The sequence below is a fragment of the Schistocerca gregaria genome, chromosome 1, assembly GCF_023897955.1.
Source record: "Schistocerca gregaria isolate iqSchGreg1 chromosome 1, iqSchGreg1.2, whole genome shotgun sequence".
Lineage (NCBI taxonomy): Eukaryota > Metazoa > Arthropoda > Insecta > Orthoptera > Acrididae > Schistocerca > Schistocerca gregaria.
Window position 1 is genome coordinate 826792560 of NC_064920.1, and position 25420 is coordinate 826817979.

Below are 25420 nucleotides of genomic sequence, written 5' to 3' on the forward strand. Positions count from 1 at the left end.
TTCGTGCTGCCATTGTTAGAGCATGCTCTCGTCGTCCGACACCTCTTCTGCATCACCTCTGAGCGGCGCCGTGCTGTCTTCTTGGCCTGCTGCCAACGGGGTTGCCTGTCCCGGTGGGAATCTGGGGTTGTATCTGCCCTCAGCTGACCCAGAGCTGTCCGCCACCTGAGTCGTCACCTTACTTTCACTGCGCTGAGCAGGTAGGCGGCATGCGCCTCTGTGCCGTCTGGGAGATGGGTATGTGTCGTAACTGACAGCCACCTCCCTCAGGCGTTTCCCTGCGGCTCAGTCCCCATTTACTCCAAAATTGACCACCTTGCAGTGTCAATTCTCATCCAGCATTCAGTCGCTGTTCCCAGTACCTGCACAATACTTACCCCAAAACCTTTTACAAAAAGAGCATTCAGACTTTATAACGATTACATTTTGTACATTTAATAAAAAAAAAAAATAGAAATGAATATTTACATGAATAGAACTGTTGCACTAATACATTACAAAATTCTTATACTCTGCTGAGAGACTTTATAATTAATGCTCATTGTAAAGAATAGTGACTTAACCTATGAGCCCATTGTTAATACTAGGGTATGTGTAATTATTGATTCATTACGAGAAAGAGAAGATGAAGTAGACTACCCATAACTCTAAAATACTATATGTAATCCCAACTATGGCCTAGCCATCACTGAAGCATGGTCACAACTACTTGTGACTCTTTAACTTCACTAACTACGCTAAGTATGCTAACTACACTATCTACAGGCGCCACTGCACGTCCCTTGCCGTCTCTGATCCCAGAGGCCTCGATGGACCCCTGAAACTCCTCAAGACATGGTGGCTGCACACAAAGTCCTGCCCTGCTGAGACAACTCGATGGATGTTGCTGTCTCTGGCATGGCCAATATGCTGAGTTGGTCGCTACTCATCTGTGATGGAACTGGGTGTACTTAAACTTACGGTGAAAAATTTACACAAAAAAAACACGGCAGACTTTGCAAGTTACAATGCAAAGACTCTACCTCTGTAAACAAGTTCTTATAAATATCATACTTTTAGACGTTTCTTGTGCGCTAGGTCTCAGACCGAGACAGCAATTACCGGACTTGTTGAGGAATTCCATACCTTCTGCATTACACTGCTCATACAATAAATCCCGATGACCGCACACGTTCAGAGACATGATGCCTCCAAACCATAAGAGTATGGTGCAACGCACTGTGGCGTGCCCAGCATGCCAACGAAAAAAAAAACCCACTGAAAATAGTTGCAACACTGCAATGGTGTGCCCATAACACCAGTGACAAATACCGTGAAAACAAATGGTGCAATGCGGTAAGTCGTGCCCAGAAGACTGTCGATATGCATCTAGTAGCTCTTTCTCAACAAAGACACAGTAATAGGTATGTTGTAAAGACAAAACACACATGAAGATCAAGTCTGTGTTATCACTTACGTGGAAGAGTGGTGGCTCCACCACGTGACAGGAAGTCTGGAAAAGTGAGTTACACCGATACTTCGTTTTTGGAGTTAACAAAGATTGCGCAAGGTTCATATGTCGCTTTGTAGCCCCTACAAGTTACACATGTACATGTTAAAGAATTTAAATAAAAACAAATTACCACACTTAATGTCTAATAGGTACACAACAGAAAGATGTTTTCTAACCCAGTCTATTTTACAAATGTTTCCCTTTGTCTCACACACAGACAACACTTTTTTTTTTCTATACGAAAACTACGTTCTTATGCTCCTAACATTTCGACATATGTAAACAGCTCTGTCCGAGTATTTGTGCAGATTTTTCCCGAGCCGAATCCTCACGGTCCTGGCTTTAATCTCACCCTACATTTCTGTTTCTGTGATTGGAACTCGGGTTAGGACCACGAATTTCGATTGACTCATCCCGCTGTTGTGTGAATCTCTGTGCCTTCAGCTCGTGTCGTACTTGCAAGTATTGATTTGTCTCTGCAAGTTACTCTGCCGTCCTGAATTTTGTCTCTCATAGTGCTGCCTCCCGGATGTTCCATCATGCTCATTCTCCCTGTCATTGTTGTTACTGTGCGGTGCTCCACGAAAGTCGCCATTGTAACGGTTATATTGCCCTTCCATTCGATCATGTGCTGCTTCTTTTTCAAAAACTACCTCCAACTCGCACAGATGGCTTTTGGATGTTTCCATATTCTACCCGTATTTTCCTACAAGCGCTTGCTGGTAGTTGCTTGGCAGTTTCGCGAAACAGAACTTAATTATTTCATCATCACTATGTGGCACATCAAGAAACTGATTCTTTTTAATTAAAGCCTCAAAGAACTTTGTGGGGCTCTTGTATCCTGACGCCTCCAGGTCTGGACACAAAATGATTTCTTGTTTTATTTGGTCTTGCATTTCACACGACCAGTATATTCCGAGAAAAGCGTCGGTGAATTCTTGGTATGTTTGGTATGTACCCACAACACCGCGCATTTTCTCAGATGCCGTGCCCTCGATGTGCCAACAGATAAATTCTAATTTTGCTGTCAATGACCAAGATTTTGGTAGCGTGTTAGAAAATTGTGACAGTCAAATTTTTGAGTGAAGTGAGCCTCTATTTTCCTGGAAATTTTGGAATTTGAGGACCGATAAAAAGTGCTTGTAATCAGACTCTGGTCCCTCTAGCATATTTCTATTGGTTGTAGTATCAAACACGCCCATCTCCTGGTGCGTGCTGTCACAAAATAGTTCTGCCCCATAATGATACTGGAACTGAGTGTTAATTGTTGCGGTTGGGCTGTAATTTTGCATCCGTGCACTCTCTGGGCTGCGATGTGCGCTTGGTAGTCACTACCTTGCGCCGAGCCGGTGCACGGTGGCCGCCGTCTGGTGCCACACTTCGATGTTCGCCAGTCGTTGCCTCTGGACGCAATGTACCAATTTGTACTTGGTGTTCCAGGCATGCTACACGTTCTATGCTTTTGCACCTTTGGGTGGTACCCGCAACGCGTTCTTCAATGCTTTCCATTCTTTGTGTTGTGCTCGCAAGTGCTTCCTTCCCCTTGCATCAATTCCTACTGCATTGACGTATCCAATTCGCCTAGTGATTCTTTCACGGTTATTTGTGACTTTTGCAAATTTTTTGGCGCCAGCTGCTTCAACCCTTGCTAACTCTGCTTCCTTCTTGGCTTCAACGGCCCTTTTCTTTGCCTCGACACTCGTCTTACCAACCTCTGCTATTTCATTCTTCACTTTGTTCACAGCCACAAGTACCTTATTCTCTACTTCACCCATTCTCTTTTCTAGTCTCTGCTTTAGGTCCTTTACCACCCCCAAAATCTCTAATAATAAATCCTTAGGCTGACATGGCCTGTCTTCACCAATTGGTGATGTTACTCTAGACTGTTGAGCACTGTTTTACTGTGGAGGCTGATTTTCCTACGTGTATTCTCATCTGTGGTCTTATTTATATAAACAAGATCCTCCACATACCTATTCGCTTCTACCTCCCCTACTTTCTCACTGATTTCACCACTCATTTCCTCCTGGTCTTGGTCTGACTCCGATTCGAGTCCATCGTCTGTGTTCCATACCTCCCATACCGTATGAAAACTCAACTTTTCATCATCTGACTCAACCCTGATACCACACTGATCCTGCTCCATCGTGTGCAGTCTATGTATTTGAGATGTGTTCAAAAACAGTCGCGCCCTGCTACAAGACAACTTCCATTCACAGAACATCAACAACAAGAAAAATATAAAAGTGAAAACCCCATATAACACTTGACACAAAAATTGCACTAATCGACTCCTACTACTAGAAAAAGAATTTAACCCACAAGTACAAATGTCGATGAAACAACCCCTCCAAAATAATTTCAACGCTGAAGCAATGCTGTCAGTTTCAACAGAATGTGATTTGGTACAGAACCCACACACACCAACCAACGCACACAAAATAAAACAACATGAAATTACTAAATAAATGAACATAATCAATGGCTATTATATACGCACCACAAAATATTTCTATTGTGAAATCTAACTACATCAAAGAAAATTAATTACGTTGTTTTTTTTTTTTTCTTTTCTTTTTTTTTTTTTTAATAAGGAAATGTTATCGATAAAGTCCTGACAGCGTCTCAGCAGTCACAGGAAAGAACCGAGGCAAGGGTTGCCATATTATGCGAGGTGCCAGGGTGGAGAAGAATTTGTACCTCTTTACTTCAGACGAATTTTGCATGAGAACGAGACATGCACTCGACCCCCTCCTTATCTACCAGCTAATTAATTATGAGCACAACGGTAATGGAAGAAAAGGATGGTGGCCCCTGCTAGTTGGTAAAATAAGGAGTACACTCTCACAATAATTTAATAGAAATTGTAATCTACTCAAAAAAAAGAGAACTTTATCATAATAAACAATGGGAAATGAAATTCTGCCTATATCTACGAAATGATGTACAGATTAAATATTACAATGAGATTTATTATACATCAGAACATAAATGCACATGATTGTCGACACACACAGTAAGTTTAAGGATAGCGAATACTGAAATATTATGAGAATAAGAGTTGGCTTGAGAACAAGGGGCTCCTGCTCTCTGTGATGCAATAGGTTGACGATAATGACTCGAGGTCCTAATGAATCAAATATTAATCTCCTGACTATATAGCAGTATCGCAATTAGTAGTGAGAGCTCGAATGGGATCACATGGAGAAACAAGCAACGACTCGGTGTTAACCCCTGGCCACGAAGGCTGTCCAAGAATTCTAAGTTCTTCCAAAAATGAGTGACCAAGTCGCTAGACCGTCCGATTCCGAGGAAAATCAGATCCCGAATCCCACTGTGATGCAATGTAAGAGTGAAGCCAGCATTGCTCAACTCCCTACTCTCCTCGAAAACCTTGAATCAGCATTCAGTGCTGATTCCAAAATTCCCCCACACTGTCTCTGAACATCATTCGCGTCAATAACGATCATTCCCTCCAATTTCGAGCAGGCCTTTATGACGTCAACTAGCCTCAGTTTAAGTTGACCAATCATGCCTCCGCTATTCAGCTGACGGCACTGAACTTGCCGTTTGACCGGCTACTAAAACAATCTGCCTGGAACACTGGCCATCCGGCGCCAGACAGTCGCACCCAGCAGGGCACAGTCCACAAGTATTCTCAGAATCAAGAATACAGTGCAGTCAGTCGGTGCCAGGAATCTTTGTTCCAGACACACTGGATTGGTAAACACATAAACTGCGGCTCCACTCAGACATATCTCAGGTCGTTTCACCCTGCATACAATAGGCAAAACTCGACTGACGTCAGTCATTCTGCGAGGCACTTAATCCTGTTCTATGAACCCCTCAGAATTCAGGGAAGTGCAGCCCCCAACTGGAAACGCAGTGTGCCGCGTCCTCCGATGCTTGCCTTACATAGGCCACCCAGGGAAGTAAAACAACATGTTTAGGATTGAAGTGAAAAGTATTTTTTGAGCTCTCAGTACAAATACTCTCATTACAATAAACTTATTCGCTCTGTTACTACCAACCAATGACATAGAACATTAATAAAACTGATGAAAAATAAAGGAATTTTTAGTTCTGACACAACTTACTAGAGCCAAAACTGGTTAACTGTAAAATATAAGCCCAACGGGATCAAAGATGTGAAGGTCTTTTGGTGATGCAGCAGTACTGATTGATAATTGTAGAATGAATTTTTGATGGTGTAATGTGCCATCATCATGATAATGACTGACTTCCTTGACCAATGGGTGTGATAATATATCGGTCATATTCTCCCTCCACTGACCCCACTGCGGTCCTCAGTCCAGGAGAATTTTCGTTGCCCAATTCCACACTTGACTAAATTGAAATCCGTTGTCCTTGTTGATGAAGTTCTCATTCAGCCAGATTGTGATAGCCTTCTTGTATACACAGTCACAATAGTGGAATGTTTTGCGCACAATTTTTGTATCTTTGTACGAGGATCATTCAGTAAGTAATACCCCACATTTTTTTTACCATGCCATTAATATACATAGAAAAACGTTCTCGTTGGTGGTTCACATTTGATGTTTGTTCTGTGCACCGGTGAAGTTCCCAACCATTCTGGCAGATGGCAGAGCCGTAGTACAGCATCAAAATGTCATTTACAGAAGACTCATGTTACAAGCAACATGCTGTTATTGAATTCTTGTTTGCTGGAAAAGAAACTGCGGTGAACATCCATAAACATTCGTGTGCAGCATATGGCGATGTTGTTGTTGATAGAAGTACATTTGAGCAATGGGTGAAGAAGGTTACAGCCTCAGGAAATGCAGAAACAGAGCTCCACAATCAGCTAAGCTTGGGATGTCCTGTAACAGCCACTGCTCCAGACATGCTAAATTGTGTGGATGCCATTATTCGTGCCAACCGGCGTATCACAACTCAATTCTCTACGGAAACACATTTTGAAGATGACGAGAGTGTCAGTCTTGCAGTGCAAACATGGCTACGCCTACACAACAAGAACTTTTACCAGCAGGAAATACATGCTCTTCCACAATATTGGGGTACAGCCATAGAATGTGATGGAGACTACGTAGAAAAATAGGACGTGGACAAGACATGTTAATGTATATTGCCCACAAATTCTGACTCTGAACATTACATACATGCTTAGGAAAAAAAGAAAAGGAAAGAAAAGAAAAGTAGGGCATTACTTATTGAGCGATCCTCGTACTTTATTTTGTGATTGGTTTTGAGGCAGAGTTCAGCATTTGCTAATTTTGTGGGCTGCTGGAGATTGGTGTGCCATTTGTATTCTGTGTATTGTTCTTTGATTGTGCAAATGATTTGTCTGACACAGACATTTGTGCATAGAACACTGAGCACAATGGAAGGTGGAGGCACATACTGAGAACTGTAGCTCGACTCCCGTGCATGAGGTATCCCCACCACTGTGGCCTGCATATTGCGTCGTCCATACCTAGGGTCAGTAGGGGGGGGGGGGGGGGAGATGACCAGTAGATTTATCACACCCACCGGTCCAGGATGGTAGTCAACAGGAGTGACCTGATGATGATGGCATGTTACAGTCAAAAATTCCTTCTACAATAATGAATCAATCCAGCTGATGCCCAGAGACTTCAAAGCAGCATATTTTCCGGGAAAACCCATTAGCACATGTGGTAAAAGATGTTTGTGAATAAAAGAATGTGGATATTAAAAGTCGCTACACTTTCTCAAAAACACTTCTTGCAAGTATATTGACATGTTCTATTGAAGTTTTAATTGTCACGGACTTTCACTAAATTAGAGTAAGGATGTATTATCAGTACTTATTGGCCAACTGCACCTTCCATTGAAGGCATAATGGACCCTGTGCACCACCATGGAGTCCACCTAATGGGTGGAGCTTTCTGCAGAAGATTTGTGTATAGCCCTATGCATTCTTGTGGATAAGAGATTCCATCTCAGAAGATACACTGCTAACAATATATTGTGTGGTTAAGGTTCATTGCGGGCCAAAGCATTACTGTTTTGAAATAATTTTGCAGAACGCCCACATTGTCTCGTTTTAACCTGCTTGAAAACACGGATCACAGCAGTACCTAGACTTGACAAGTCTGAAAGCACTTTCTCTCCCTGATAACTTGCTCACCTACCATGAAGGCAGAGGCTATAATACCAAGGATCACACAGAACCAAATGTCCATTGCTAGAGGCTTTGTTCCTCCAAGACTCCGCTACTTTTAGCCTGATACATAGTGATGGCTTCAAGAATGATTCAAAAGTCATTTATTGCCAAAAAGTTGTTTTTAGAGAATTCATTTCCTCCATTATGCAGTATCTACACAATGGAATTGGTAGCAATACTCTAAGCTCTCAGACATATAGAACCTTAATCTGCCAGAAGTATTCTCTTTCTCGGTGTTTCCCTCCATAGTACAAAATGTGAAATTATTCACAATTAGTCTCTGGGTCGTCCCATCAGTCTCCACCATTCACAAACTTTTATACAATCTCCACAAACAGGGACTCATGTTGTATTCATCTGAACACAGAGTCACAGAGGAATCTTGGCCAAGGATGTAGTAGCTAAGGAAGACCTCACAGTGAACCTATGGCACAAGCCTTTGACTGGACTGTTGGTCTGGCTGCAGATGGAGTGAAGCCCTTCTGCCTGCCATGGCATTAAGAGAGGAGGGATTGGCGAGTCCCTGACTCCAGTTGTCCTGTACCACTTGGGAAAAAGCCCTGTTCTTATTTTGGTAGCAGATTGGGTGGACCTGGGGTGACCCTGCAGGTCTGGAATGACCCACTCCTACCTGGGTTTGAAGTCAGAATCATTCCCTAGTGCATATGCAGAGTGACCCTGATGCTCCATACCATCCTAGAGTAATATCCAGACACAGTTCAACTACGGTGTTGAGTACATCTGGACCAGTCGTTGCCACAGATACTGTCTGATGATGCAACAAAAGCAGCTCATGTTCTTATCTTCATACATGAAAATGGATATTACCTCACAATTTAAAACTTCCATTTATGCATTTGGCTTAGAGGATGAATTTGATGGGGAAAGGAGGGGGGGGGGGGGGGGGGTCCTGCTCCAGAAGGCACTTTGCCTTCTCCAACTCAGCTGGTTCTTACCCCAGTATCCTTGAAATCTGTCATTTCTCCTTATCTCACATAATACATTAATTTGTATTTTTCATCTTTTCTAGCATTCTATCCTGGCATTGGTGCAAGTACAAGGGGAAAAGGGGTGGAAGTATACCTCTTCCATTTTCCACCACAGTTCTTGTCCTGGGTGACCCATGCTCTCCACCCACTACGGTGTCTCCACTAGTGCATGTCTTATAACTCCTTCCATTGATATTGTGAGTTATATGTACTCCATAAGTCATTTTGTGTGATGGTATCACAGTCTTTGAATTGGCTCTGTGCTATATTACCTGCAAAATTTCACTATTGGTTGTGAGGACATAAGTATTATATATAATCATACTGTCAAGTCCCTTAGAAATCCTGTTCACCACCACCACCGCCACCACCACTACCAAATTATAGCAATGCGTATTATTGAGAGTTTATTTTTGAAGTGTTTTATGAGAGTCACTGTTAGAGTGCTAGTCCTGAGCAAGGTGGTACAGTGGTTAAGTCACTGGACTTATGTTCAGGATGTGCAAGGTTCACTCTCCACCTTTTCCCTTTAAAAAGGTAAGGTGTACACTATGCAAAGGAAGTAACTGCTTGGATAACGGAGTATGTGTGACATGTACATGTTGTTTCTTTATGTTAGAGAAACCCTCCCTTTGTGGCAGTAACGAATTTCCTGCCATAAATAAAGGGGTATCAGCCACATTACTCTTAAAAGAGAGCTTTTGTCATTGCAGACCAAAAAGAGAAAATGTTACAAGGATAGGCTAGATGCAATAATGATGACATATTTGTTATCATAAAGAATCTATAATATGTCCGCCTGCTTAGCTGGGTGGTAACATGCTTGTCTCCCTTGCACTGGGCCCGTATTTGATTCCCAACCAGGTCAGAGATTTGCTCTGCTCATGGACTGGGTGTTGTGTCGTCCCCATCATCATCTCTCACAAGTCGCTCAATGTGGCTCTGAATGAAATAAAACTTGCATTTGGTGGCCGAACCCAAATGGGACATCCCAACTAACAGTGCCATACGATCATTTAATTTTATCTGTAATATCTATTGAGGTTATAATAGAATCCAAATGTGAAATAATGTAAGTAAGGGAAAACGTCCAATGTTGGATCAGACGTAGTTATTGGATGCTTTTATGTACCACCTGCCTCGAAAGCTATGGGCAAAACAATTCAGACAAAGTTTAGAGAACATTGTGAATAAGTTTGCTGTTAATGACATTATGATAGGCAAAGACTCTACGTTCCAGATACAGGCATATGATTAAATAGCAGCTACTCTTGGAGGTTCATTGTGGGCTGTAATTATCATATGACAGTGAAACTAGGTAGATATTCTAATGAATTAATACAGAACCGATTTACACTGGAAAAAAGATTTTGGCCACCAGACACAAATCTGGCATTGTACAGCATCTTGTCGATGTCTCCGGTGCTCATATTGAACAAATTTTGTTAAGTAGAGGTTAGCAATAAAATCAACATTGTCATTCGCAGTTGTTTGCTTCCAACATAGATCAGTTCTGAATTAATGCTTTACACTAGCTACCAAGGTTCACACCGGATCTCTGTGAGTAACTGCACAAATTATAACCACCCAGAATATATTATGAGTTAAAACTGGTGCCAGAGATAGTGATTTGTGTGAGAGTTGTTAGCATAACTTTTCTGAGAATTACTTTGATCAATATTAGGGAGCGAGTGAGGTGGCACAGTAGTTAGCCTATTGGACTCACGTTTGGGAGGACGATGGTTCAAGCCCATGTCCAGCCATCCTGATTAAGGTTTTCCATGATTTCCCTAGGCAATTGCTGGGATGGTTCCTTTGAAAGGGCATGACTGACTTCCTTCCCAAGCCTTTCCTAAGCCGATGGAGCCAATGTCCTCAATGTTTGATCCCCTCTCCCAAATCAACCAAGCAACCAACAACATTAGGAAAAGGATAAACTGCTACCCACCTTGTTTTATACTCATTGTCTCTTCGTCATTGTCATCAGCCATTTGGCATTCAGTGTTGGATAACAGTTTGTTCTAGATCTTTCTGCAAATTGCGGTCTTCAGCAATACCAATCCATACTGCTCATGCAAATTTTCTGATGTCATCAACGCACCATGCATTAGGTTGTCGTCTTCACTTTTCTTATCTCTTGGTATCCAGCAAAGAACTTGCTTGGTGCATCTACTTTCCATTCACATTTTAGTTTTGTTGCAATCATAATTACATGTTCCACACAAGTCTGTTTCCTGATTTATTTGTTTGCTTCTCCCCTCCCAATTACTTCCTAACACGCTGCTCTCCTTTGCTCGTTCTTATATCCTCAGTTTTGTTTGTCTGTCTCTCACTATCAAAAAGTTCAAATTAGCACACTGGTTTTAAACTTTCCATTCTAGACATATTGGAGGTATAGTTTTGAAAACTCTTATTTAGGTTACCAAAGGCACTTCAGGTAATTTTAATTGCTTGTCCAATTCTTTAGAATCCATTTAGCTTTTCTCTTCAACTGCCCTATATAAAAAACTAGTCAACTGATTCTTTGACTTTATTTTTTAATTTATCCTGTGTGCTTTTTAGGGTTTTGATTATAATTAGTTTTAGTTCTAATATAATTATTTTTCAGACTTACTTTCAAATTTGTTCTTAAAGTGTTCCATTCAATCTTGAAGTTTATCTGCACCAGAGGCAAACAGCACACTGTCATCAGCAAAACAAAGGTGATCCCGATGTACTCCATTGGCACACATTACTTCTGGCATAATCCGTATCGAGACTGGCTGGAGGGGCTACCTTCATAGTCTCGGAAGTTATTGAATTTAGCATATGTTAAAATTCAGCAGTAAGTAAGAAACATATTTTTTGTTTTCTCCAAAAAAATTCTTGCCCTGATATAAAGGCCTCCAAAGAAGACACTACAAACACCATTTTGAAGAAACGAATTTCAGAATTTTTTTTTATTGTTTCTATAACAGTTCTAGATAGTTTGTTAGAGTTTTTTTTTATTTGAAAGATAATTGTTTTATGATTACAAGGGTATCCTCTGTTTGGACATATTTGTCAAGGTTCTTTTTCTGTCTGCTTTTGAATTTTTTTTGTAACTTACAGTTTTTTTTTTCAAAAATGCCAATCCAGGAAAGTTAATTTTTGTTGTTGATTAGTACCATATTATCTGTAAGGGAGAGCTTCCACTTTTAAATTGGACAAGTTTTATTTTAAAAAATATTTTTTTTAACTTTCACGGGTAATCTATGTCTTCACTGTAGTTGTTTGTTACTAATTTGTTTGTTGCAATGTTTATTTGTATTGTCTTTGTTGCAGTTATTTCTTATCACTTGGATTGTTGCAGATATTTCTTACACTTTGTTGTAGTTTCTTGTCAGTTTCTTTGTTGTGGTTGTTCATTTCAGGTTTCTGTATTGTAGTTGTTTAGTGCTAATTTGTTTACTGAAGAGGCTTATAAGAAATCTGAGACCATCCAGTGTGTTCTGCGTTTTCGTGAGGAATTTGCCAGTTGACACAATTGCAGTGTGTTTTGTGAAAAGGACTGTTTGAAATGTCTTCTGACCGGGGCCACAAGAGAGTGAAGTGTGCTGACTGCTTTCATACCCATGAAAGTCAAACAAAAAAAAAAAAACAAACTTTGTTCAGGTTTGGATAAGTGTTCTCATTTGAAGACTCTGTTTCAAAGTGAAGATGTTTCCAGGGACGACTTTTTTGTGTTCTAAATGTTTTGACAGAATAACAACAATGATAGTATCTGAACAAGGTGAAGCCTCCCCTGGTGCAGACGATGCAGATTTGGCATCAATAGACAAAGAATTATATACCCTGAATCAATCAACTACAGGTCCTGTCAAGAAACCATGGTGAGTGAAGTTGAGTCATAAGCTCTATGCATTAAGAAAGCAGATAGAAATTACTAAAGCTATGGATGAATACACTACAGCAAAAGTGACCACACTCTTCAAAGTAGAAATTCCTTCTTCAGATGAAAATGAACCAAAGCACTCTTGCACCTCTTACCAGGAATTTTTCACAGATATAAATTCAGCTGTTCAATATTGTGCATCCTACAGTGAAAAGGTGCAAGTTTTGACTATTATTCCAGAGACATTTTCAAAGTAAACAATTTTGAACCAGATGTGACTTTTCATGCTTTCCCGATGGATCTCTTGCAAATACGCTTCTCGGGTTTACCACTGGATCCTATTGTGCTCTGTCAAAGACGACCTTGGCCTCAGAAAACGTGGCGTGTACAAAATCCCATGCCAATGTGGAAATTCTTATATTGGACAGACATGCCGAACTGTGCAAGAACGTTCCATCGAACATCATCGTCTACACGCCTGGGGCAACATGATAAATCAGCGGTAACGGAACATTGCCTGGACACGGGACATCGTATGCTTTATGAACAGACGGAAATTTTATCCCCAGCGTCATCTTTCTGGGACTGTGTTATTAATGAGGCCATACATATTCGCACGGTGGACAATCTTATCCACAGGGATGCAGGTTTTCAACTGAGCGCCGCCTGGAATCCAGCACTGGCTGCCGTTCAATCAAAAACAGGGAAAACGAGAACTTCCGTTTCCTCAAGTTACGCAACGTGTAGCTGAGATTGAGTTCAGACTTTAACGACAGGAGCATCCAGCAGCACAGTTATTGCCCATAGCGCACGCTTGGATGGCCTTTCTGCAGCTCCCAGTAGGGTGCACCAGGTGCGCCGCTTTTTCCGAACTATGAGCGCCTTCCCGTGCACGCGTATTGTCTGCTCCCATCATGATAAATTCCGCCGCCGTGGTGCAATTATCATCAGTCGCTCCTTGCAACTACAACCACCTGATGATGTCGACCAGTTGCATCGAAGAAATATTGTGCGATTTACACAATACGATCAGACGGCAAACCCGAGAAGCGTATTTGCAATTTTGAACCACATTCCATCAGTATCAAAGTACATGGTAGACAAATCAAGAAATGTGAGGTCTGTAAAAGGAGTCTTTGGAACACCAGATCCCTGTTATGGTCATCCTGTAGACGCAGCTCAAGTTCAAATAGTGCAGGTCATTTTATCTGGAAGATAAATGGGACTGTTCTCGCCAGAGTGCCAACAAAAAAGACACTATAAGGTCAAAAGTTGTTAAAGTGCTTAATATGACTCACAGTGTTAAAGAAACTTTTGCAATTTATAAGAGCAACTATACAACTTCACGTATTGTAAGGTCAAAATTTTATGCACTACGACCTATGTGGATAGTTCCACACCCACCTAGAGGTGTCTGTTTATATGTGTACTGTACGAATTTTGAACTTTGTGTGGTAACTTTGAAGAACTTAACTGGTGCACATGACATCTGATTCCTTGGTTGGGCGTGTCATGCCTTTAGTAGTCTGTGACGTAAAGCAAGACACTTGTTTTTTTCAAGAATGTGTGGCTGCCATGGAAAGGGAGGACTGTCTTTACAGACACTTGGCCTGGAAGACGTAGCAGGTAACTCTGCAGAAATTACATATGCGATGTGGGAGGAAAATAAACTAATTAAGAAAACTGTTGCCTTTGACAGTTTCATTGATGAACTTGGTAAATGGTCAGTGAAAGCAATAACACATCTGCGTGCGAAGAAAATGCTACAATATCACATTGCAGAAATGAAAGGGTGTGTACTGGTTCAAGAACTATGTTTAGTGCTTCACTCTGATTTTCCTGAGAACTGGTCTGTAATTCTCCCATAAGAAGTGCAAGGGTATCATTTGAGTAATGACCAGGTTTCAGTTTTTACAGAAGTGGCATATTTTCAAAACAAGACCACAAGTATTGGAGTTATAAGTGAGGACACAAGGCAAGACTCAGCACATGCTCCATTAGCAATGCGCAAAATTCTTCAACTGCAAACAGGGGCAGAGAAGATCATCATTATTTCTGATGGTGCTCCTAGTCTCTTTGAATCAAGTAAGTTGCTTGTGCCAACTGACTGGGTATACAGTATTACTGGTCACGGGAAGGGGCCTTGTGCTGGTGTAGGAGGCCTGCTGAAGCACTATGCTACAAGACATAATCTTTCTAGACCAAACATAGCTGCGATTCAGAATGCTGAGGATTTTACGAGAGTCGAGATATCTTACACGTCAACAGCCCTCATTCTTTTGCCCAAAGAGGAAATCAAAGAATTCCATGAGCAGAAAAAAGAAGAATGGTCCAAACAAGCTACTCTTGTAAAAGGAATTCACAAGACATATTTTTGGACCCAAAGTGATGGGCAAACTCATACTGCACGCACTTTTAAGAGTAAGAAAGAAGAAATTTTGTTTGTTCGGCCTAGACCTCAGAGACAGCAAGATAATATTCAGATTCACAACTGGAGAAGGGGGGTGTTTGTGGCATGTGTGTGTGACTGTGACTGGCAGATTGCAGAGATTATAGACACAAGTTATGAGTTAAATGAAATTGTAGTGAACTTTATGCTACCACATGGACCAGCTTCTGGATATAGGGTTTCAATCTGAAGGACAGCAACAATGCCATCGGTGCTCACTTTTGGAGATTGTAAGTGCTCCAGTTTCTATTGCTTCACCAGGAAGGCATCTCTATATCAAAGGGAGATCGTGAAGCAGTGGAACACATTTTTAGTTCATTGACTGGCTAATTTCAGTACAAAACAGAGTGCACAGAAGTTTTATAAATCGAAACCTTTAAGTCTTGGGGCCTTTCACATACATTTTGGAACCATTTAAAATGCTTGAAAAATGAGTCTCATACTCATCTTTAAAAACTAAAATGGTGTTAAATAAGGCTAGATTTTAATTTTAATGTCCCTGTTATGCGATAATGTGGTAATGAAACAGGTTTTATGTGTGGCAAAAATTTCTGTTGCTTATAAAACCTGTTCAAACTAAAAGTGGAAGGTCTCTCCTTTTCAGGTAATGTAGAACTGTACAATATTAATCAACAGAAAAGAAAACTTTTCCATAAATTATAAAAAAGTTTAAAATGCTTTAGTAAAAGAACTTTGACAGGTAAGTCCAAATGGAGGATTTCTTTGTAATTATAATTTCAAATAAAAAAAAACAACATGAAATTTAGAACTGTTCCAGAGGTACAGCATTTTAAATTTTTTTCCAAAATTCACGTCTACAAAATGGTATGCGCAGTATCATCTTTGGAGTAGAAATTTTTTTGGAGAAAACAAAAAAATGTGTGTTCCTTACTTAGTACTTCATTTTAACATATGCTAAATTCAATAACATCCAAGACTATGAAGGTAAGATTTTTTCCTATTGACTGATGAAATCATTTTATATGTTGTAACAATGAAATCTGTGATTGTAAACAGAAACAAATTGCAGCGTGTACCAAGTACCCAATGCCACCTTATGTTTTAGCCCATTTGCCTTCCAAAATTTTCACTTGGTAGCAGTTTGCACTTGTCTCATGCTTGAGAATGTTGATTTGAAAAAAGGAATCTAATGTCTTTATCTGACTGACATGGCACAGGTAAGCTAGGAAGCCATATTCTAGTTGTTGTAATATGTCTCTTATCAATGGTGAAATATTTCTTATGGCCTGATACCAATTTGGTGTTGTATTTTTGTAGCCTTTGATCATGATGGAAAGTCGAAATACCTGAGGTTGATGAAAAATAAAAGTGTGGTCAATACAAAAAAGTGCATCCAGATGACCATATTGTCTCTCAGCATTTTCATGCGAATTGCACTTGTACATGATATAGGTAGAAGGCAACATGTTAAAAATACACACACACACACAAATGTTTTAACATCACAGAAAACGTAATTTTTCATTACAAGAATCAAGAGTGAGTAATACATTCTTATGTTTTTCCTTATTGGTTATTACTGGATTTTTAGGTCAACATCTTCAGTGGCCCCAGACCATGGTATGATGCTTGATTAATAACACACTTGTTACTCACACAGTGACGGCACAAAATTGTCTCTCCAATGTCCAGGAGCCCCTGTAAAATGTTACACAAGTGAAAAATATCATTTATATAAACAATGTAGCTAAATTAATGGCCTACTTCCTGGTACACAGCCGAGTTGTTTTGATTTTATGCACAGTATTTTGTTGATGATTTGACTAGAAGAAGGGATCGGTTGGTAGGACATGTTCTGAGACATCGAGGGATCACCAATTTAGTATTGTAGGGTAGGGTGGAGGGTAAAAATCGTAGAGGTAGACCAAGAGATGAATACACTAAGCAGATTCAGAAGGATGTAGGCTGCAGTAAGTACTGGGAGATGAAGAAGCTTGCACAGGATAGAGTAGCGTGGAGAGCTGTATCAAACCAGTCTCAGGGCTGAAGACCACAACAACATTTTGAAGATCGAACCAGTCCTTTTCTTTAGGCGCAGTGAGTTGTACTGTTATGTGTACTCATGGCATGGAGTCCAGATGTATACAAAAAAGCATATCGGTAAATAATGTTACCAAGAAAACTTGGCATATCACAAATCAACTTCAAATTTGTTAATCCCTTTTGTGTTATGACACACCTATGTATATTATAGTTTCTGGCAAGCCTGAATTATACACATCCCTGATGTCCAATTGCATGCTGTCACATCTCTTCACATTGTTTGTATTCCGTACAGGATTGACTAGTTACACATCCATGATATCCGACTGCATGCTGTTACAATTCTTCATGTTGGTTGTATTTCATACAGGACTGAGTAGTATAATGTTACTGGATTTTTTACTTTGTTTTTGAATATCAGTTTTGTCGCATGAAAGCGACAAACAAATAAAAAGAGCAGATTTGGCAGTCACTAAATGGCAATTGAGTGCTGGGTGTTCCATTAGTGTACTTGAAGATCAGAAAATTACACTAGGTTTTAAGCTTCAGTATTGTTATGTTATGACATACAGGTTGAAATAGAATACAAGCTTAAACGTGAGTGTTACATTCTGATCTTTAAAATATGTTTATGCATCACATGTTAGGTAAGTGATGGCTTGTATTCATAATTTATTTGCTATTTCTGACTGGAGTTCTCATTATCACAACATATGCTCAACACAGCCTTCTCGTATTAAACACATTGATTTCAGGGTTTTGTTTGTGGTAGCTAATTTGTTTCTGTTTTGTTTGTGTGTGGGAAACACCAAGAAACTAATAGAAAAAAATATTTGTTTTCACTTTTCTTTGAAATTTTCAGATCTCACTAGTTTTGTTTGTGTGTGGGAAACACCAAGAAACTAATAGAAAAAAATATTTATTTTCACTTTTCTTTGAAATTTTCAGATCTCACTAGGAAACAAGAGACATTTTACAACCAATTTAATTGCCATTCTGGTACAACATATGAAGTGGTCACTGTTCCTAATGATCCTCATTCATTTCTGAGTTGTGGAGAAGATGGCACTGTTCGGTGGTTCGATCTACGCTTGAAGGATCGATGCAATAAACCTCAATGCAAGGAGGTAAGTTTTATTTTTAAGATTCCTCAGTTCGCCTGTAATAGATATGATTTGTATAAATGTTTGTTTGTATTTGCATTCAGCACATTTTATCACACTAATTTGCTCAACTTGTGGTCTTACATTCTTGGGCGAGGGGAGCCGGTTAGGTTTAAAACCCTATTTATTCTAATTTATGTCTTTTTTTGTTCTTTATGTTTCTCTCCTTATTTCTCTTTCAAAAATACTGTTTATATTACAGGATGTTCTTATATCATGCCAGCGTGCAGTTACAGCATTGTCTGTAAACCCAGTAGCACCATACCAGCTGGCAATTGGTTGCTCAGATAGCACAGTGCGAATGTTTGATCGCCGCACACTTGGGACTAAAGCATCAGGTATATCTAATTTAAGTTGTTGAATTGATTTCAGAATTGACTTGGTTAAATTTCTAATTATTAAAATACTGTTTTTATGATATATTTCATGGCAATGTAACAGATAGGACATGCTTTAGGTTGGATGGACACAGGATCATCATTGAGGCCCCTTTGTTCATTCACGGTACCTGGACTTGAGAATCGATCATTTCGTATTACGTCACTCTGCTTTAGTCCAGCTGGCGAAGATGTCCTTGTCAGTTACTCATCTGACCATCTCTATCTTTTTTGTGTCAAGGTAAGAAAAATTTAGCTGACTTAATTTAAAATAAAATTACAGTACAAATTGCTAATGTGAATGTGTTTGTTATGTATTTATGTGGAAAGAGTGAAAAATATTTTGCTAACATATATGAATGTGATTGTTGTAACTAACTTCATTATGGGCCACATAGTAGGTCACACATTGTAGAACTTGAAGGTTGGCAGTTGATTACAATAAATGTGAATAAATCCATAACATTCAGTTAAACAGGATTTTTTTTATATATTTTGGGAAGCAGGGCTGCATACTTGTATTAATGTAATGGGTCTCTTGAGGTGCGGAAGCATAACCTCAATCTGTGTTATATCTTCCTATCAAGGCTAAAAAATTTTGAAATTCAGGTACCATAGGGACATCGTGGTACTGATTCCATAACTGCCATATCCTTACAGACTCTATCTCCAGCAGTAAGAAAATTCTGGTAGAATCTAAAAGCTACACAAGTTAAAAAAGACCACTCACCAGAAAGTGGAAATGTTGAGTTGTTGAACGGCACACATGAAAACACACACACACACACACCCACCCACCCACCCACCCACCCACACACACACACACACACACACACACACACACACACACACAGTATTGGCTAGAAGCACACTGCCAGGATTGCAGCTCTGTAGTTCAACTAGGGGGGGGGGGGGGGGGTGAGGGTTGTGTTCAATGGGATGGGTATAGGGGGGGAGTGGGGGGGGGGGGAGAGAGAGAGGGAGAGAGGGTGGGGGGCAGAAAGAGGGATTGAGGGTGAGCAGCTTGGAGAGAGGCAGCTGGTTTTCCTGTTGGAATGTGGGATGAAGGGGTGGCAGGTGCATGGCGTAGGCATGTGATGCATTGGTGTCAGAGCTGGTGGGCTGTGACACATGATGAAGGTGACATGAAGAGGTGAACTTGAGGAAGGTATAGGCCGGGAAATGGGATAAAGTTGGCTAGAGGGTGGTGGATAGTGGGTTAATGGAGACTGAGGCCAGTTGGGTTATGAGAATGAAGGATGTGTTGCAAGGATTACTCCCATTTATGTAATTCAAAAAACCTGGTAATGGAGGGAAGAACCCAGCCAGAAAACCAGCTGCTTCCCTCTGAGCTACTAGCTACCCATCTCCAGCCCCTCTTCCTGCCTTCCGCCTCTCTAACCCTCTACCCACATCATCTGACACTACCCCACCCCACCGTAGTCCACCTGCCGATATGAAACCCTGGCAGTGTGCTTCTAGCCAATTCTGTATAGGAACGTGTGTGTGTGTGTGTGTGTGTGTGTGTGTGTGTGTGTGTGTGTGTGTGTGTAACACTATTGGACGTGGTTAATACTGTGAGTGAGATGTATGGAGCATGAGGAAAACTCCTTGGGATAATCGTGATGCCATTAGTTTGCTACACTGATATTTATAAGAGTAACGTAATCATAGGTCCTATGGCTGTAATATGCATTAGATGTTAGAATTTCCCACTAAGCCAACAGCAGGTGACTGCAGCATTTGCACACATTGCTGATAAATGTTTTATGTAATGTGTCTCATCTTCATACTATATCCTGTAAGGCAGCTGCAATTCTTGAAATATAACCATCCCCCCCCCCCACCCCCCACCCCCCACCCCCTGCCCCCCCTGCCCCCCTGCCCCCCTGCCCCCCTGCCCCCCTGCCCCCCTTGGCTGAATGAAATGAATCTGACAGGTTGCCAAGTATGCAGTGCACTGTTTCGAGAAGGTGGTGACACACAATCTGGGGGGAGAAGTGTTACACATAGACTTTGAAGCGGTCTTTCTCTAGTGCAGATGTATACTGGTTGCACATGGGGCTTTTGAGTCAAGTTAGTGTTCGTGGCACTATGTTTTAGTATATAGTTGAGCTTGCTTGCACTGCCCATTCCTGTGCTGCATAATTACAGGAGATGAAGCAAAAATGCATGCCACGGTCATATGCATTACTACCATCAGCCAAGAAATTCCTAACAATTTTATGCATACGGAAGTCATTAGTGTTATAGATGAGAAATAGGGAGATAGGTAGAGTATGTTAGTGGCGAAGGAAGAGAAGAGGAGGAAGGCAAATACAAGTAGAACCAGTCTTAAGTCATCTACAAGGGAATAATCCATGTCGTGCTGATTATGACCAGTAATGACGAAGAGATGGACTAGAATATGATGGTAAAACAATGCAGCCACTTCCATCTGCTACTTTGTTTTAGCTTCCTCTATCATTTTCTTCCTGTGTTGTCCATGTTTTAGTGCTGACGCTCTGCTTCATCCCACGCTTTGGTGTGGGTGAGCACATGTTTTTCAACGATTATTATCCATGTTTTCTGTTCCGTTTTATGTTCCTGTTCTGGGATTTTTCTTGACACCCGTCTCACTAAGTTACTGAACGGGCGCTGAAGACCTTGCTGTCGTGCGCCCAAAACCCCTCTGCTACTACTACTGCTAGAATTTGATGTAGGTTGTTGTTTGGGTGACGGCATACAACTTTGGTTTGAAAGGATAGGTTTTTGGGTAGGGTATTCCTCATCTCTGGGTACCATGAGATGTAGGCAAAGCCTTGCTGAAGCATGTGGTTTAGTTTTTCAAAGTTTGTGTTATATTGGATGATAAGGGGAATATTGGTCAGAGTCTGTTCGTAGTAGCCATAGATTTGTTGGTGACACAGGTAAAGATGGCATATGAAATACGTGTGACCTTGCTAGTCAGGATATTGTGTGCCTGTGAAGATTTGGTATATTTGGCAATTCTTGCTTCCAACTGCAGATGCCGCATCCACTAGACACAAGGCTGTAGGTTACAGGCTGTTTAATGTGGGGTGGATAGCAGCCTTTGTATAGGTATACTATTCTTCTTTAATATGTTAAATAAGAATAAACGTTCTTATGGAGCCACCTAAGAGGTTGAGATCAACATCTAGGAAGGCAACTCATTGCAATGGGGTAATTGAAGTTTAATTAGGAGAAGATTTTGATGTTCTGGAAGAAAGAGCTGAAATGTTCCTTGCCATCAGTCGACATAGTGAAGGCGTTACCAAAGAATCTAAACTGGACTATGTGTTTTTGGTGTTGAGTAAGCGGAAAGTGTGAGGGTTTTCTCCTTCTTGAAGATGTCTTCTTGGTCATTTTGGAGGGGCTCCATCTTCTACCAGACTTTTTCCATGAAATGACTACTGTTACATAATAACATGCGCTGTTAGGTGATTCAAAAGCAGTGTTCATTATCCCGATTACATGTCGGTTTAAATTCCAATTGGTAATAAATGCCTACAACCAGTCAATAACATGCATTGACCCTTCTTACTTTTGAGAGTCAAAAAAACGATTCTGTTTGATACATAGATCTCCTTAGTTTCTGAGTCCCATGATTATGAAACTTTGCCATGGATGGAGCTCCACGGCACACTACACCTTTCTGTAGACTCTGAGCTCCTGTCTGCCCTGATGCCATAAGCACCCGTCCGGTGCACATTTTTGCAGTAACAAAAGGAAGGATTTACTCAAGTTGGCAAAAAATGGAACTGTATGAACACATTTCGCAGTATCACAGATTTTTTTGTGGATTCAGCCTTCAACGCAGAAAAAATTATGGGTTAGCACCCACAGTAAGAAGTAAGGAGTGTGATGCTAATGGGACAGGAATTGGGTTAGGTAGATGGGTGAGGAAAGTGACTAGTGTCTTAAGTGAAAGTGAGACTGCAGAGAATTGGTTAGGGATTCTGCTTAATGAAGGCAGATTTTATTTTTAATAAAGGCAGAATGATTTCCTGCTGGAGAATTTTAACCACTCACATTGGAAATGAAAGTGGTTGTGTGGAAATTGGCGAATAAATATAAAGTAGTCACTTTGATTTATGACAATTGTCCAGTGAAAACTAGATGATGTGATAGTCGGCTTTAAGGCCATAACGAGTAGCTTTTAATTTCATGTATGTAGTTATGGATTGATTGCAAAGGATTTGGGAAAGGAAGGTGAAGGGAGGTTGGTGGTGAAGAATTCCTGGAAATTTGCATGTGCCTGGAAGCACAGAGTGACAGATCATGGTTGAAGAAAGGTTGGAACTGTGTGCGGCAAGGTTCTGTGCATGCTTTTAGTAGCATGTGGTCCATAGGGTGGGGGCTAAGGAAATACTTCTTCTGAAAGTAACAAGTAAAGTAACTTCTTTATTACTCCATTGTAGTGAATCTGAATTTGGGACTAAAGGAGAGGGCATTTTGAGAGCACTAAAACTTGAGCAGAGTTCAAGGTTTTGCTAGATAGGCTGATGACAACCTTGGAATTTTCAGTAGCAGTTTCTTTTAATGAGACGTGAAGAAATTTTCTGGCTATGTGTGAAATGGAGTAAATATACAATGCAATGTAAGGGAGGTATGGTAGGTTGACAAAATGACTGGATGTAGGTAATAGGTTATTGTTGGGTAGATTACTTTCTTCAGGTGCTGTTGGGAATGTTGCTCCAGTTTTTTGAGAACAACACTCAGTGTCTCAGAAATGAGATGCAAGAAACTCTTAATTTTCCTTCCAAACATTTTTTACTTTCTCTGCACCTTCCATCATTGATACTCTGCTTCACAAAAAAAGAACCTCGAAGTTGATTTCCTAATGCTCTTCTATCTTTACTCAAACACATTAAAATTGAATTCCTTAATTTTTTTATTTAGCATCATAAAGGGTACTGGAGACTTTCATGACTCTATCTTCCTTATCTTCCACAGATATATTTATTATTTCTTTAGATGTTTTTAATGCATCTTCCTGAATATACAGTAATGTTAGTGAAAATTGCCACACCAGGTGAAAATACTCTAACAATTAGAATTACAGAACTGGACATAACTTCCAGCTTTGTTAAGCTCCCATGTGCTGCAGTTAAGGCCAAGAAATTTCCTGGAATTCAATCAGCATTGGCCTTAAATGTATTACAGGATAGTCTCCCTCCATGGTATTTCTGTGAGAGTTCACAAAACAATATTACGAAAAGAAAAATTGCTACTCACCATATAGCGGAGATGCTGAGTCGGAGAGAGGCACAACAAAGATAGGCCTATGTCGAAAATAGATGACGGACACACACTCACGCAAACGCAACTCACACAAACGTGACCGCATTCTCTGGCAGCTGAAGCCACACTGCAAGCAGCAGCAGCAGTGTATGATAGGAGTGGCAGCTTGGTGGGGGTAAGGAGGAGGCCGGGGCAGGGAGGGGGAGTGACAGTGAATTGCTGCTGGGGAGCGTGCAGGGGTGCAGGGACATGGTGGAGAGAGGGTAGGGCATCTAGATGCAGTCTGTAGGTTAGACAGAGGGCAGGGGTGAGATGGGAAGGTTGGTGGTAAGGGGGGGGGGGGGGGGGAGAAATGAAGAGAAGTAAAAAAACTGGGTGCGCTGGGGGAATGATGGCTGTGTAGTGCTGAAATGTGAGCAGGGAAGGGACTGGATGGGTGAGGACAATGACTATCGAAGGTTGAGCCCAGGAGGGTTACGGGAACATAGGATATATTGCAGGGAGAGTTTCCACTTGCGCAGTTCAGAAAAGCTGGTGTTGGTGGGAAGGGTCCATATGGCATAGGCTGTGAAGCAGTCATTAAAATGAAAGATCTCATGTTGGGCAGTGTACTCAGCAACAGGATGGTACTCTTGTTTCTTGGCCACAGTTAGTCGGTGGTCATTCATGTGGACAGTCAGTTTGTTGGTTGTCGTGCCCACATAGAATGCAGCACAGTGGTTGCAGCTTATCTTGTAGATCACATGACTGGTTTCACAAAAACATCACCTTTGATGGGATAGGTGATGTTTGTGACTGGAATGAAGTAGGTGGTGGTGAGAGGATGTATGGAACAGGTAATAGACCTGGATGCAAGACCTGTCCCATACATCCTCCCATCACCACCTTCTCCAGTGCGCTCACAAACATCACTTATCCCACCAAAGGCAGGGCTACCTGTGAAATCGGCCATGTGATCTACAAGCTAAGCTGAAACCACTGTGCTGCATTCTGTGTGGGCATGCCCTCCGTCTAACCTCCCGACTAACCTAGCTGCCTTACTCTCTCTCTCTCTCTCTCTCTCTCTCTCTCTCTCTCTCTCTCTCTCTCTCTCCACCTCATCCCTGTGCACTTCCCAGCAGCACTTCACTGTCCCCCATCTTTGCGCTACTATCCCTGTCCATCCCCACCCCAGCCTCCTCAGTACTCCCACCCAGATGTCACTCCCATCATGCACTGCTGCTGCTGCTGCTGCTGCTGCTGCTGCTGCTAGAAGCATGGCTTCAGCTGCCAGAGACTGCAGTCATGTGCGAATGAGTTGCTTTTGCATAAGTTTGTGTCTGTCGTCTATTTTAGACAAAGGCCTCTTTGGGTGATAGCTTATTTGTGAGTCTTTTTGTTGTGCCTATCTGTAACTCAGCATCTCCACTACATGGTGAGTAACAATTTTTCTATTCATAATATTGTTACATTCCATCATGGATTATCCATTTTTAGAATTCACAAAATATGGGCAGTGGTTGCTAGAGAACTGTAATGATTGAGTTGTGAAGTTACCACAGCCCGAATGTGTTTAACAGGCAAGATACAAGCAAACATACAGGCACAGACGTAGTAGTGTCTCTCATTTTTTGGAGGGTTGTGCACATTTTGTTGTTTCATCTGACAGATCATCATCTTGCTGAAATATGGCAGGGAGATGCA

At 41.1% G+C, this 25420-nt stretch overlaps 1 protein-coding gene across 4 annotated transcripts in view; it reads left to right on the forward strand.

Moving 5' to 3' along the window:
• The window catches only part of LOC126271809 (DDB1- and CUL4-associated factor 6-like), a 191834-nt gene that overhangs the window by 28329 nt on the left and 138085 nt on the right, over positions 1-25420 (forward strand). For all 4 annotated transcript variants that reach the window (XR_007549149.1, XR_007549150.1, XM_049974180.1 and 1 more), the window contains exons 4-6: positions 17902-18080; positions 18319-18454; positions 18574-18734. Coding sequence is in view for 2 of the 4 variants with exons in the window: in XM_049974180.1 (XP_049830137.1) it covers positions 17902-18080; positions 18319-18454; positions 18574-18734 (476 nt within the window). In the remaining 2 variants the exon portion in view is untranslated. The remainder of the gene's footprint in view (positions 1-17901; positions 18081-18318; positions 18455-18573; positions 18735-25420) is intronic.